At 37.5% G+C, this 16253-nt stretch overlaps 1 protein-coding gene across 3 annotated transcripts in view; it reads left to right on the forward strand.

Moving 5' to 3' along the window:
* Positions 1-16253, forward strand: part of PRRG1 (proline rich and Gla domain 1) — a 496749-nt gene that overhangs the window by 430157 nt on the left and 50339 nt on the right. For all 3 annotated transcript variants that reach the window (XM_058714385.1, XM_058714386.1, XM_058714387.1), the window contains exon 3: positions 780-940. In XM_058714385.1, the coding sequence (XP_058570368.1) occupies positions 780-940 (161 nt within the window). The remainder of the gene's footprint in view (positions 1-779; positions 941-16253) is intronic.

Consider the following 16253-nt stretch of genomic DNA (forward strand, 5'->3'; position numbering starts at 1 on the left):
ATCTGTATGTTAAAATAGAAATAATTCCCCATAAGTATACATATAACTAGTACCTTATTTATTTTACTGGGTATCATAAATGTGCATTTTGAGTGTTTATACGAAATGTCTCTAGTGTTTATGCAGAAGAATTTTCTTTTTTTTTTCTGTAGGACAGTGAAATTGGGTTAAATACGTTAAAATATCACAATATATTTACTTTAAGTGTACTTAGAACAAAATAATTAGTGTTCCTTGGAATGAATTATGGCCAAATTTATCTTAATTTCTTGATGCTATTTTGTCATCCCTTCCCTTCATACAAGCAGGGGTTCTCTGGGTTTATGTTGCTAGGTCAGCTGCAGCTTTATTTAGGTTTATTTAGAGGGACAAAGACTGGTAGTCTGGAGACTGGATTTTGATTCGGTTGCTGCTGTGCAACAGCAGAATGCCCGGGAGGTAATCCACTTACAACAGTGAGTATAAGCAGTGGAATCGCTATTACTATATTTAAACGCCGATGGTTGGCAGGAATGTGCTAAAGTCTGAATCTAACAGCTAATTATGTCACTGTCCCTGCCCAGGGCAACTGCTACTGAAAGGACATGCTCACGTGATGAGGAAGACAGCAGAGGTGGTGGTTTGGAGCTAAATGTTACTTTGTTGCTGACTCACGGGAAGAGGTTTAGGATGTTGGCTGTGGTTTCTAAAGAGCACCCAGCCGTTTTCACCTTGTGTATGAAGTTTCCACGTGTTTCTTTAAATTATAATTTTATGCTTATTATTTTCTCTCTCCTTAGTTTTCCTCACAGGAGAAAAAGCCAATTCAGTATTGAAACGCTACCCAAGAGCTAATGGACTTTTTGAAGAAATAAGACAGGGCAACATTGAGCGTGAATGCAAAGAAGAAATCTGCACATTTGAAGAAGCAAGAGAAGCTTTTGAAAATAATGAGAAAACTGTAAGTACACTGGCAATTTTTAAGAGCCGTTCACAAGCTTTGCCTACCTTTTGGATGGATGTCTGCAGTCTGCATTCCCAAATGGCGTGCATTGCTACCAATTACAAATCGATCCCACACTGCCTTTGTGAAGAACTCTGCAAGTGGCATCTAACTGAGAATACTCTGTGGATAGTAGAGCCAGGTTCACTTCCCCGTGTGTTGGTCTGTCTTCCAGGGCCCTGTTTCCACAGGACTCTGCTGAGCTCAGATGGATCATCCTGGCAGGGGGGGAAGCACTTGTTTCACACAAGGCTCTGTTGGGGAAGAATATAGATATCATCACCTGACTCTGCTTAATCAGTGAGAAAGAGTGGACGAACCTAATAGAGGCTGACACGGTTTTAAAAATCTTTTACTCCTGGGGCGCCTGGGTGGCTCAGTCGGTTGAGCGTCCGACTTCGGCTCAGGTCATGATCTCATGGTTCGTGGGTTTGTGCCCCACGTCGGGCTCTGTGCTGACAGCTCAGAACCTGGAGCCTGCTTCAGATTCTGTGTCTCCCTCTCTCTCTGCCCCTCCCCTGCTCTCGCTCTGTCTCTCTCTCTCTCTGTCCTTCTCAAAAGTAAATAAACATTAAAAAACATTTTTTACAAATAATAAAAATCTCTTACTTGTAGTACAAAAGAAAAGACATATCTATTTTTGAACTCAACTCCCTTCCCCACTTTAAGAAAAACCCCTGTTTACCACTCTTTACTCTAGAGGGCATGCTCTTCCAGGAGAGCAGGGCTGGAAATGCAAACGGCAGTGGTGTAAATTCTGTGGAACTGCTCTGCACTTGGAAATTACATTACCAGAGGTAGCCAGCATATAAAGATCCATTCCCGTGCACCGACCTTGAAAATAACACTGGGCGCTAAGTAAGTTATGTCAGATGTGCTTAGAGGGACAGCATTTATGTGTTAGAAGCAGCAGATACAGAAGTTTTAATGAAAGGGGTTTTGATCTTTTGTTATGTAGAAAAGGACCCAGGAGGTAAGAGGAAGGAGCTCCAGGAGAGAGGATCAGGGAAGCATCATTGTTGTATTCCAGTGTGCATAGCAAAAACAGAGTGTATAAATTGATAAACTGTGAGCATCAGTTTTTATGTTTTTATTGTTTTACTGAAGTATAATTGACATACAGTACTAATTAGTTTCAGGCATGCAACATATTGATTGGGCAATTGTATGCATTATTGAATGCTTACCACCATGAGTGTGGTCATCTTTTGCCACCATACAAAGTTATTGTTATTACAGTATTATTGGCTATGTTCCCTATGGTGTACTTTTCTTGACTGTGACTTAACTTATTTTATCATTGGAAGTTTTTATCTGTTAATACAGTTATCTATTTTGCCCATCCCTTCATCCACCTCCTATCTGGCAACCACCAGCCTGTTCTCTGTATTTAAGGGTATATTCATTTGTTTTGTTTTTTAGATTCCACATATAAGTGAAATCATAGAGTATTTGTCTTTCTCAGTCTGGCTTATTTCACTTGGCTTAATACCCTCTCCATCCATGTTATTGTAAATGACAAGACCTCATTCTTTTTTTATGGCTGAGTAGTGTTCCATTGTGTGTGTGTGTGTGTATGTACCACATCTTCTTTATCAGTTTGCCTATCATTGGACACTTAGGTTGCTTTTATATCTTGGCTATTGTAAATAATGCTGTAGCAAACATCAGGATGCATATATCTTTTCAAATTAGTGTTTTTATGTTCTTTGGGTAAATACCCAGTAGTGGAAGTTACTGGGTTATATTTCTATTTCTATTTTTTTTTTTTTTTTTGAGAAACCTCCATACTGTTTTCCACAGTTGGTGTACTAATTTACATTTCCACCAACAGTGCACAAGGCTTCCTTCTCTCCACATCCTTGTCAACACTTTATTTCTTGTCTTTTTGACAGTAGCCAATCTGAAAGGTGTGAAGTGTTATCTCGTTGTGGTTTAATTTGCATTTTCCTGATGATGAGTTATGTTGAGCATCTTTTTATGTGTCTGTTGGCCATCCATATGTCATCTTTGACAAAATGCCTTTTCACATTCTCTGCCCATTTTTAAATTTGATTGGCTATTTGTTTAAAGTAGTTTTTAAATCTTACTTAAATCCCACAATCAAAAACAAAAAAATCATCATCCATAATCCCATCATGCACTCACAAAAGCACTGTTATTGTGCTTTTAATTTCTTTTTGCCTTTTTTCCCCCTGCATCTGCTTAGTCCTTATTTGTTTTATTTTCCATATTTATTTTTTTCTTCTTATAAAATTAATATATGTTCATTGTAGGGAAATTGAAAATATAGTAAAACATGAAATGAATAAATCATTTCAATATTTAGCATCATCAGTTTTGTAATTTTGGTATGTATTCTGGCCTATTTTTAATAAATAGATAATTAAAAATATTTTTAATGTTTATTCATTTTTGAGAGACAGAGACAGAGTGCAGACAGGGGTGGGGCAGAGAGAGAGGGAGACAGAGAATCGAAAACTGAGCTGTCAGCACAGAGCCCAGTGTGGGGCTTGAACCCACGAACCGTGAGGTCATGACCTGAGCTGAAGTCAGACGCTTAACCAACTGAACCACCCAGGTTCCCCATACACAGGTAATTTTTAAAGAACAGTAGTATTGTAGTATAAATAGTGCTTTGTAGCATGCAGTTTTTAATAAAAACTGGCTCATGTTTTTAAAACAAGCAAAACTTCGTTTTTGATATTATCTTTTATCAAAAAATACAAATTTTAGGTATTCTATCATATTCATAAAGCCAGAGTTTTCATCCTGCTTTGTCATTCTCCTTTAAAGGAAAGGTAAGAACTTTAGTGGGAAGATACTTTGAAAGTATGTAAGTCTTCTGTTCTTCATCAGACTTCTGCCCACTAGTTTTAATATCTGCTATTGATGATTTTTGACTGAATCAATTATAGTTTCCAGTGGTGATTTCTAACTCCATCCTGTGTACATTTTTTAGTTGACATTCCGCTATGGGCAGGAACAATCTAGCTAGCTAGCTATACAGACCTAAAGATTACTTTATTCAAGAGCTATAATCCATTATTACAGACTCAAAGATTACTTTATTCAAGAGCTATAATCCATTATTGTCAATGTTTTGGTCAAATTGTCCCATATTTGGCTAATGGAGCTTTCTTCAGACTGGTTCTCTGCTTCTTTGACATTATCATTTTTTAAAGCACTTTTTTACTTTTTGGGTGAGCAAAATGTTCCAGGATCATCATGTACTTCCCTGCCCCCGCCTTGGAATTGGCTATTTCTGTGAGGAGCCTTGGTTACTTTTATTAGAAATAGTATTTAGAAATCAAGATGTAGTAGCTAGTATATTCTCATTGCTATGAATGTACCATTGCTTCTGGGCCTTCCAGCACCAGAACTTGGGGGAAAAAATCACAAACACATGTATATGTACAAAAATGTGAACTTACAGATTCATCCTACTGCTCTCCAATTCCAGTACCCCTCAGGGTTCTTATTTGTTTCCCCTTTCTGTATTTGTAGATGAGATGGAGATATTCTCTGTTTTTTTGACAGTGAGAACCGTGGCTCCCAATAACATCAATATATTATCTCATTTACTCAGTCCTACAGCACACACGGAGTGGTTTCAGAATTATAATACTAATACCATAGTGGGGAGAGGGACAACTTTTATATTCATTCATTCATCCATATCATTCCATATGTATTCAGAGATTATTCTGTTTTTTAGAAGCTGTATACTACTTTCTTATAAGGATGTGCCAGTGTATTCAACCAGTCAACTGTATTTGGGTATTAACTAGTTTTGAGTATTTTTGTACTTTACAGATAATGCTGTAATATATAATTTTGTGCTTCTGTATTTTTTGCATTATTGGAAGTGGATCTTCAGGGTGAATTACAAGTGGATTGGTGGTCAAAGGGTTAATGCATATGTAGTTTTGTTAGATATTGCCAGAATGCCCTCAATAAGGGTTGTACCATTTTGTACTCCCACCAGATATTTGAGAATGAAATATATATATTTTATGACAGTCTTAACAGCAGAGAGTATCTAGAAAATTTTGACATGTTTGTCAAGTCATTGGGTGAGATGTGATATTTTGATGTTGTTTCTGCTTAGGAGTGAAGTGGCATATTTTGCCATGTGTTTTACAGGCCATTTTTATATCTATCTTGTGAATTGTCTTTGTCTTTTGCCCACTTTTCTATCCGGTTTCTGATCTTTTTTTCCCCTCAGTTTCTAAAAAGTATTTTACAGATATTTGTTTTTATTGGTGATGTGTATTTCATATATTTGCTTGCAATTGTCATTTATATTTTGACTTTGCTTATGGGTTTTTAATGCATTTTTTTCATTTTCATTATAGCCATAAGTTAAACACATATTTTATTGAATATAGATTTTTGATCATAGTCAACAATCTTTATTTATACCCTAGGGATAGAGGAATTCACAGTTTCTTCTTACAAATATACTTGAGTTTTGACATTGAGATCTCTGTTTCACTCACTGTTTATTCTTGAGTATGGCATGAATTATGGATATAATCTTTTTCACATGCTATTCAGTTGTCCAAAGACCATTTTTTATACAATCCTTCTTTGCTTCAGTGATTTTAGTTACCCTTTATCATATTCCTAAATTCAATATATACTTAATTGATTTCTAGATTTTATATTCTAGTTCATTGGTCCATCATTCTGCTAGAATGCCATTACCACACTGCTTTAATTAGAGAGGATTTTCAGTGTATTTTAGTATAAATTAGAACCAGTTCCCCTTATATGCTCCTCTTTTCCAATGTTTTGTGAGCTATTCTTGCATGCCTGCTTTTTCATATAAATTTTAGCATTAATTTGTCTAGCTCCAGAAAAAATAATTTGTCAGTATTTTTATTGGGATTTCTTTTAGTCTGTAAATTAACTTAAGGGGAACTAACATCTTGAAGATATTAAATCACCTTCTCCAAGAGGAAATTTCTTTCTTTTGGTTGAAATCAACATTTCTGTCTTGTAGGAATGTTTTGTAGTTTGCATCATACAAATTGCGCACATTTTTTGGGTGGGCCCCTAAGTATTATTACTCTGTTGCTATTATACATGGGGTGTTCTTTTCCATGGTATATTCTAACTGGTTATTATTTGTGTATGTGTAAGCTACCAATTGTTTTAAACCTTGCTGAGTTAAATTGGCTTATGATTAGCCACAAATAATTTAAAGTGTACAATTCGGTAAGTTTTAACATATGCACACACCTGTGAAACCACACTGTGAATCACTACAACCAACATAGTAAACAAATGCATCATTCTCAAAAGTTCCTTCTTGCCTCATTATAATTCCTCCTTCCTCTCCCCACGATCACCACCACCCCAGGCAGTGATTGATCTGATTTCTGTTACTGTAGTTTAAATTTTCTAGAGTTTTCTATGAGTGAAATCATGCATTGACTTCTTTTAGTTGGCATTGATTATGTTCAGATGCATCCATATTGCACATATCAATAGTTCATTCATTTTTATTGCTGAGTAGTACATTATTGTATGTATATGGACATTTAGGTTGTTTCCATTTGGGGCTGTTACAAATAAAACTGCTGTGAAGACTCATGTGCTAGGCTATTGACTTTTTTCAAAAATATATTTATTTAAATTCAAGTTTGTTAACATACAGTGTAGTATTGGTTTCCGGAGTAGAGCCCAGTGATTCAACGCTTACATATAACACCAAGTGCCCATCCCAGCCAGTGCCTTTCTTAATTCCCATCACCCATCTAGCCCATCCTCCCCCCCACATCCCCTCCAGCAACCCTCATTTTGTTGTCTGTCTTTAAGAGTCTCTTATGATTTGCCTCCCTTTTTGTTTTTATCTTATTTTTCCTTCCCTTCCCCTATGTTCATCTGTTGTGTTTCTTAAATTCCACATATGAGTGAAATCATATGATATTTGGCTTTCTCTGACAGACTTATTTCACTTAGCATAATAACACTAGTTCTATCCACATTGTTGCAAATGGCAAGATTTCATTCTTTTTGATCGTCATGTAGTGTGTGTGTGTGTGTGTGTGTGTGTACACACACACATACCACATCTTCTTTATCCATTTGTCAGTCAGTGGACATTTGGGTTCTTGCCATAACTTGGCTGTTGTTGATGGCGCTGCTATAAACTTTGGGGTGCATGTGCCCCTTCAAATCAGCATTTTTATATTCTTTGGGTAAATACCTGGTAGTATGCAATTGCTGGGTCGTAGGGTAGCTTTATTTTTAATTTTTTCGAGGAACTTCCATATTTACAATCGCACCAAAACCTGTAAGATAGCTAGGAATAAACTTAACCAAAGAGGTAAAAGATTTGTACTCTGAAAACTATAGAAGGCTTATGAAAGAAATAGAAGAAGACACAAAGAAATGGAAAAACATTTAATGCTCATGGATTGGCAGGACAAATATTGTTAGAATGTCTCTACTGCCCAAAGCAATCTACACATTCAATGCAATCTGTATCAAAATAACACCAGAATTCTTCACAGAGCTAGAACAAACCATCCTAAAATTTGTATGGAACCACAAAAGACCCCGAATAGGTATTGACTTTTTTAAATTAACAAACCATATATTTATTTTGATATGAGACCTAAGAAATCTCATGGCCAAAGTTATACTTCCACAGATGCATTCTGTTTTTTAAACTTTTTATTTTGAGATAATTATAGAGTCACAGAAAATTACAAAGATAATACAGAGTGGTCCCATTGTAGACTTTAACCCAGTTTTCTCCAGTGGTTATATCTATAAGTGTAGTACAGTATCAGAACTAGGAAACTGACATTGGTACACTCTGTGTATATAGTTCTGTGCCATCTTGTCACTTGGGTAGATTCTTGTCATCACCACTACAGTTAAGATTCAGAATTCTGTCATCATCAAAAAATCTTCCCTTGATAGTCACATACCTCCTCTTCCACCACCATCCCTAACCTTTGGTAATCACTGATCTGTTCCCCACCTCTATAATTCTGTCATTGCAAGAATGTTATATAAATGGAATTATATAATATGATATGGAATCTTTTGATATTGGCTTTTTACACTCAGTATAATGCTTCTGAGATTCATCCAAGTTGTATGTATCAGTAGTGCATTCCTTTTTATTTCTGAGTAGTATTCCATTGGTATGGATGTACCATAGTTTGTTGAAGCATTCATTAATTAAAGGACATCTGGGTTGTTTGCAATATTGGCTATTACTTAGAAAGCTGCTGTAAATATTTGTTTGTAGGTTTTTTTGTATACCTAAGTTTTTATTTCTCTTTGGTAAATCCCCAGGAATATAGTTGTTGGGTTGTGTGGTAAGTATATATATAACTCTTAAGGGCACGGACAAACTAATTTGTCATTATACAGATTACCATTTTACATTTCCCCCAGCAATATTTGAGTGATCCAGTTTCTCTGCATACTCACCAGCACTTGGTGGTGTTTATTTTAGTCATTCTGATAGGTGTATAGTGATGTCACATTGTGGTTTTAATTTCCATTTCCTTTTTTTTAAATTTTTTTTTTTCAACGTTTTTTATTTATTTTTGGGACAGAGAGAGACAGAGCATGAACGGGGGAGGGGCAGAGAGAGAGGGAGACACAGAATCGGAAACAGGCTCCAGGCTCCGAGCCATCCGCCCAGAGCCTGACGCGGGGCTCGAACTCACGGACCGCGAGATCGTGACCTGGCTGAAGTCGGACGCTTAACCGACTGCGCCACCCAGGTGCCCCTAATTTCCATTTCCTTAATGGCTAATGATGTCAAACATTTTTTCATATATTTATTTTCTATTTATATATTCTCTTTTGTGAAATCTCCCTTCATGTCTTTTGCTTATTTTCTAGTTGGATTGTTTTCCTTTATTATTGAATTTTGAGAATTCTTTATATATTCTAGATACAAATCCATTGTCAGATACATGTTTAGTTAGGCTATTGATTTTTATGTGTTAATTGTATATCTTACTTACCTCTCTGACCCCTTGTATTGCTTTCAAGGTGAACAATATTTTTAATGCTTAGCTTTCTGGCCATTATGCATCTCAGTGCTTCTATGTGTCCTTTCCTCTGCATAGAGATAGGATGCTGCATTTCAGCACTCTTTGAAGCAAATAGAGGAAACTGCTTCAGCAATTGCTCAAGCAATTCTCTGCACTTTCCAGCATCATCTTTTCCCCTCTGATAGATTCATTCTCATTAGTCTACACGCCTTTTAAAAAAAACCTCTCTTCACCCCACATCCCCCTCCAGCAACTACCTTCTGTCTTGAAACTCTGTTCTGTCTGTATTCACTCCCCTGATGGGGTTTCCTAGTCTCATGGCTTGAAAGGGTAATGATTCCAAAATCTATATCCTGGAGGGCCACCCTGCACTGCAAAACTATGTGACTGCTTACTAAGCATCTCCTCTTGGAATCCTTAAACTCTACATAAACAAATTCATGTCCCTTCCAAAACAATCTGCTTCTACCACAGCCTTTCTGATCTCAGTAAGTGGTAACTGTCTTTCCAGCCATCTCTTTACTAAGCCCCCAAACCTTGTTGTTATTCATGACTCTTCTATTTCATATTCACATCTCATCTGCTGATAGTGTTGGTTCTAACATGAAAATATATTCAGAACCTAACCACATTTTAGCTCTCTCTACTTGTTACCACTTTACATCCCAGCCATCACTCTCTCATCTGTATGATTTCTTGCCCCCCCTTTTGTTGTTGATTCTCAAAACAGCAAGGCAGAGTGATCTTTTATTTTTATTTATTTATTTTTATTTAAAAAAAAATTTTTTTTTAACGTTTATTTCATTTTTGAGACAGAGAGAGACAGAGCATGAATGGGGGAGGGTCAGAGAGAGGGAGACACAGAATCGGAAACAGGCTCCGGGCTCTGAGCTGTCAGCACAGGGGCCCGATGCGGGGCTCGAACCCACGGACCGCGAGATCGTGACCTGAGCCGAAGTCGGCGCTCAACCGACTGAGCCACCCAGGCGCCCCCAGAGTGATCTTTTAAAGTACCTTGTCTGTAATGGTGTTCCATGTTAGTAAACGTCGAAGTGCTCACCCAGAAGGCACTATGCTAGCAGTCCCCATCTTGCTCCACTCCACTCATTCACTGTGGCTGCAGTTTCTTCTTTACCACATCTCCTATGACACTCCACTCTTCACTCACTTTGCTCTGGCTTTCTTGTGGCTCCGTACATATACACAGAACATGTCCTGCCTCATGACTTTGGCACTTGTGTTTTCCTCTTCCTGATAGATATGTCTGAGCTCGCTCACCACTCTCAGGTAAAGTTTACATTCTCAATGAGGACATATCTTACCTTAAATTGCAACCTCTTGCCCCTTCTGTGAATTTTCCTTTCTAGCACCTATCACCGTCTGACATTTGTTGTTTTTATTTATTGTTACCCTCCCTTGAGAACTGTTAGCTTTATAACAGCAGCGTTTCTTGTCTGTTTTGGTCATAGCTATGGTCCTTACAATATAAAACAGTGCTGGCACGTAATAGGAATTAATTAAATATTTGATGAATGAAAGAAGGAACAACTGGATTGGCATATTATGAAATACATTTATTTCATAGGAAGTAGTGATCTAAAACTTATTCACAAATTAGCTGATACATGCGGACTTAATTTTAAAAGTTTTTTTTATTGGTGTTAGGTTCCTTTCCTTCTTTATATAACAGTGTAATAGAAATGGTTTCTAATCCTTAATCTGTTTCAGTGTTTGTTATATGTTAAGAAGGATCTGCTCTGTATTAAGAAACACTGAACAACACAGTTTCATCTTTGAAGTTCATGATTGATTAATTACGACAGTGAAGAAAATGATTGACTTTTGTGATTTGCTTACTGTTAGACTACTTATCAAATAACTATCTTTTTGTTTACTAAAATTTATTACTCAGAACAGGTTTATTCATACCTATTTTCATCATCCCCAAATCTGAAGTGTGTTAATTTAGAAGTATTCTTTCAGTAGGATGGGGTGGGGTTTTTTTCGTCATATTTTATCTAATTTGGAACACAAGTCTAATTATAACATACAGTGGAAGCAAATGTACTTTGTGGTTCTCATTTTCACCATGTAGAGATTTGGCCAGATTTAATCAGATTTATCTGCTGAGTACCTGCTGTATAACAGACACAGGACATAAAACAGTGATTAAGCTGACCTTCCATCATGGCATTTGAGATGTGATAGAGACAGCCTGTGTACACACAGAATCTCACATAAGCAGTAGTTATCAGAATTCTGTGCCAAAATCCTTGGCCTTCAGAATGACACGGACCTGATTTGGTGTCTCAACTCTGCCACCTACTGACTGGTATTGCTTTGTGCAAAATTTATACCTTTCTAGGCATCATTTTCCGTATCTTTTATAAAGGAGAAATTATACCTACAGCTTTAGGTTTGTGGCTGTGCACTTAGCTTAGTGCTTGGCACAGACAATGCTCCCAGTAAATAAATTCTATTCTAGTTTTTAGGTGCTCAATTGCAGTCACTTTATTTAGGAATCATTATTTGATCTCTTCCATTATTTTGTTTTTTCCTTTCTCTTAGCCCATCAGCGTGCTTTGCATGTTAGAACTTTAAATTTTGAGCTAACATGAATAAAGTATTAGTGATTCTTTAAAACATCTATTTCAGAACTTTTCTTCACAAATTATTTCTAGTTTATTTGTGCATGACTTTTCTTTTTTTTTACGTTTTTTTTTTTTTTTTTTTTTTTTTTTTTTGAGACAGAGAGAGACAGAGCATGAACGGGGGAGGGGCAGACAGAGAGGGAGACACAGAATTGGAAGCAGGCTCCAGGCTCTGAGCCATCAGCCCAGAGCCTGACACGGGGCTCGAACTCACAGACTGCGAGATCGTGACCTGAGCTGAAGTCGGACGCCCAACCGACCGAGCCACCCAGGCGCCCCAATGTGCTTGACTTTTCAAAATAGTTGTCCTTAGAGTTGACTAGAGTGCACAAGAATCAGGTTGGCTGCTTGTCAAAACTGCATAGTTCTACCTAGCATCTTGATCCGGGTTTCTAATACTATTCCACCAGTAAAAGAAAAAACCACGACTCTTTGAGGGGAATGGCTGATTCTAGGGCTGAGGCAATGAGAATACACGATGAATTGGAGTATATTGTATTACTAGAAAGTAAGAAAGTGCTAAAAAAGAAAAAAAAAAGAGTGGGAGGATGTCAGGGGGACACAGGAGCCAACTTGAAGGAGCTCCCAGTGGCCAAAGCTGGAACAATTTGAGTAACAAGTAATGTAGTATTGGGTTATAAACCAAAGCATATAGTAAATGCATCAGAGTCCCCAATGATATAAATGAGTGAAAAAATAAATAGGTGAGAAAAATACATAGTACACAATAATTCCAAATTATGTATACAAATACTCCCATCTCTAGGAGGCAGAACTTTATTCTCTGCCTTTCTTGTGTGTAGCTTGGGTTTAAGGATCCGTTCCCAAGAAATAGAGTATGGAAAGTGCTGGGAAAGAACTTACAGTGGACAAACCTGGCAGATACTCCCTTGACCAGGTGATCAAGGTTAGTATCATCAGTGATAAGTCATGATGTGTATCATGTGATGAGAAGGGAATTCACTTCTGTGGTATTTTCCCCACAAACCCATAACCTCAATGGGATCATGAGAAAATTACCAAAGACATCCAAATTGAGAGACATTCTCTAAAATACTTGACTCCTCAAAACTGGCAAGATCATGAAAAAGAGGAAAAGGCTGTCTCAGACCAGAGGAGACTAAGTAGACATGATGATTAAATGCAGTGTGGATTTGGGGTGCCTGGGTTGCTCAGTCGGTTAAGGGTCTGACTTGGCTCAGGCCATGATCTCACAGTCTGTGGGTTTGAGCCCCGCATAGGGCTCTGTGCTGACTCAGAGCCTCGAGCCTGCTTTGGATTCTGTGTCTCCCTCTCTCTCTGCCCTTCCCCAACTCATGCTGTCTCTTTCAAAAATAAATAAACATTAAACAAAATTTAAAAAAAATAAACGCAGTATGCATTGGATTGTGGATCACAGTCATTAGTGGGAAAACTACTGAAATCCAAATCAGCTGTTAATAATAATGGACCAGTTTTGGATCACTATTTCTTTTTAAAAATTTTTTAAAAATATTTATTTTTATTTTATTTTTTAATGTTTATTTATTTTTGAGAGAGACAGAGACAGAATGCGAGTGGGTTAGGGGCAGAGAGAGAGGGAGACACAGAATCCGAAGCAGGCTCCAGGCTCTGAGCTGTCAGCACAGAGCCCGATGCGGGGCTCGAACTTGCGAGCTGTGAAATCATGACCTGAGCCGAAGTTGGATGCTCAACTGACTGAGCCACCCAGGCAGGCACCCCAATATTTATTTATTTTTGAGAGAGAAACAGAGTGCAAGTGGAGGAGGTGCAGAGAGAGAGGGAGACACAAAATCCAAAGCAGGCTCCATGTTCTGAGCTGTTAGCACAGAGCCCGATGCAGGGCTCAAACTCAAAAACTGTGAGATCATGACCTGAACGAAGTTGGATGCTTAACCAGCTGAGCCACCCAGGTGCCCCTAGTTCACTATTTCTAACAAATATACCATTCCAATGTAAGATGCTAATGTTAGTGGATACTGGCTGAGGAGTATAGGAAAATACTTTGTACTGTCATTGCAACTTTGCTATAAATCTAGAATTACTACAAAATAAAATTTATTTTAAAAAAGCACATTTTAGGGTCCATAGGTCTCCAGGGGGCCAGGGAACTTCCTTTCATGAGCAGTCTTAGGGATTCTAAGGTGGGTGATCAGCAGATAACATTTTATAACATTGTGAAGCAAGTGGTTCAACTGAAACCTCTTAGTTGGAATACTCAAAAAGCTTTGCAGTGTGTGATATACCCAGGGGTGTGGATGATTGTCCTGTCTGGGTGCATCATTGCAAGTCTTTATTCCTATTCCCTGGGTGCTCCATGCTCTACTCCACCCCAAGCTTTGGTTGCATTTTAGAAACTGAGTCAGTAATATCCAGGCGTTTTATTTTTTTTTAATTTTTTTAACATTTTTATTTATTTTTGAGACAGGGAGAGACAGAGCATGAACAGGGGAGGGTCAGAGAGAGGGAGACACAGAATCTGAAACAGGCTCCAGGCTCTGAGATGTCAGCACAGAGCCCGACGCGGGGCTCGAACTCACAGACTGTGAGATCATGACCTGAGCCGAAGTCGGCTGCTTAACCGACTGAGCCACCCAGGCACCCCATATCCAGGCGTTTTAGACCTTAAGTCCAACTATTGCTTTTTCGGTAATACCTGTCATTCCAAAGTGTTGCTATTTAAATTTGTTTTGTGTGAAAATTGTTGAAAGAGAAGTTGAAGAAAAAACTATGCAGCGCCCCTTAATACTAGGTTTTGTTACAAAAGTTACACCGGAGATCTCAATTTAGAGCCTATGGCAGGAGATAGCATGTAAACACTTTTGGGTGGGAATAGCAATTACAAGAAGTGTTCAGTGTCTGAGATATTTTAGAGTTAGTCGCTAGTTGCCCAGAGATTTCTCATCACACTTTCAGGCCCAAACTCAGATACTTTGGCATCATCAGGGAAATTCCTATTTCACTTAGCCTCTGATGGCACTCGAGCCACTGATTCAGAACTTTGCCCTTTGAGGGATGATGGACTTCAGTAAAGAAAGGAGGTAGGAATCAAGTTTGGGCATAGACACATAGACAAATGTGGGGCATTGCTGCCACCATCTCCTAGCCATATTCTGCATTTTCATCCACATCTTCCCTAGGCCCATCCTGGGGCTTCCTAGTGGGGCTTCCTCACTACTTCTTTTGGGATTTCCTGAGAGAGTAAATTAGGCAGGGCCAAAGTATGTTATTTTGTGTGTATTTTGGAATTCCCTGTCTTGTTCCTGATCATAGAGGAAAAGTGTCAGTTTTTCACCATTGAGTATGATTTTAGCTGTGGGTTTATCGTTTGTGGACTTTAATATGTTGAGGTATATTCCCTCTATACCCACTTTGTTGAGAGTTTTTATCATGAATGGATATCAGATATTGCCAGATGGCTTTTCTGTATCTATTGAGATGATCATATAATTTTTATCCTTTATTTTGTGAATGTGGTATATCACATTGGTTGATTTGTGAATATTCATTCATCCTTGCATCCCTGCAGTAAGAATACCCCTTGATCATGGTGAATGATTCTTTTAATGGATTATTGAATTCAGTTTACTAATATTTTATTGAAGATTTTTGTATCTATGTTTCACCAGGGATATTAGCCTGTAGTTTTCTTTTTGTTTAGTGGTTTGTGTATCTCTGTTTAGTGTCTTTGATGGCCTCATGGAATGAATTTGGAAGTGTTAGGTACTCTTCAATTTTTGGAATAGTTTGAGGAGAATAAGGATGAACTCTTTAAATGTTTGGTAAAATTCACCTATGAAGCCATCTGGTCCTGGACTTTTGTTTGTTGGTAGTTTTTTTTTTTTATTATAAAATTCAGTTTCGTCACTAGTAATCAGTCTGTTCAGATTTTCTCTTTCTTCCTGATTAAGTTTTGGAAGATTGTGTACTTCTAGATATTTATCCATTTCTTTCATGGTGTTCAATTTGTTGGCATATAATTTTTCACAGCAGTCTCTTATAATCCTTTGCATTTCTGTGGTGTCAACTTCTCTTTCATTTCTGATTTTGTTTATTTGTGTCCTCTTTTTTTTCTTGATGAGTCTGGCTGAAAGTTTATCAATTTTATTTTTTCAAAGAGCCAGCTCTTGGTTTCATTGATTTTTTCTTATGTTGTTGTTGTTTTGTGTTTTTTGTTGTTGTTGTTTTTTTTTGTTTTAGTCTCTATGTCATTTACTTCCACTCTGATCTTTATTATTTCCTTTATTCTACTAACTTTGGGCTTCGTTGTTATTCTAGTTCCTTTAGGCATAAAGTTAGATTATTTATTTAAGATTTTTCTTGTTTCTTCAGGTAGGCCTATATCACTATTAACTTTCCTCTTAGAACTACTTTCACTGTGTCCCAAATATTTTGGACTGTTGTGTTTTTATTTTCATTAGTCTCCATGCGTTTTTTGATTTGCTTTTTGATTTCTTCATTGGCCCATTGGTTGTTTAGTAGCATTTGGCTTAGCCTCCACATATTTGTGTTTTTCCACTTTTCTTCTTGTACTTGATTTCTGGTTTCATACTGTTATGATCAAAACAGATGCTTGATATTATTGAT

The sequence above is a fragment of the Neofelis nebulosa genome, chromosome X (assembly GCF_028018385.1).
Source record: "Neofelis nebulosa isolate mNeoNeb1 chromosome X, mNeoNeb1.pri, whole genome shotgun sequence".
NCBI classification, from domain to species: Eukaryota; Metazoa; Chordata; class Mammalia; order Carnivora; family Felidae; genus Neofelis; species Neofelis nebulosa.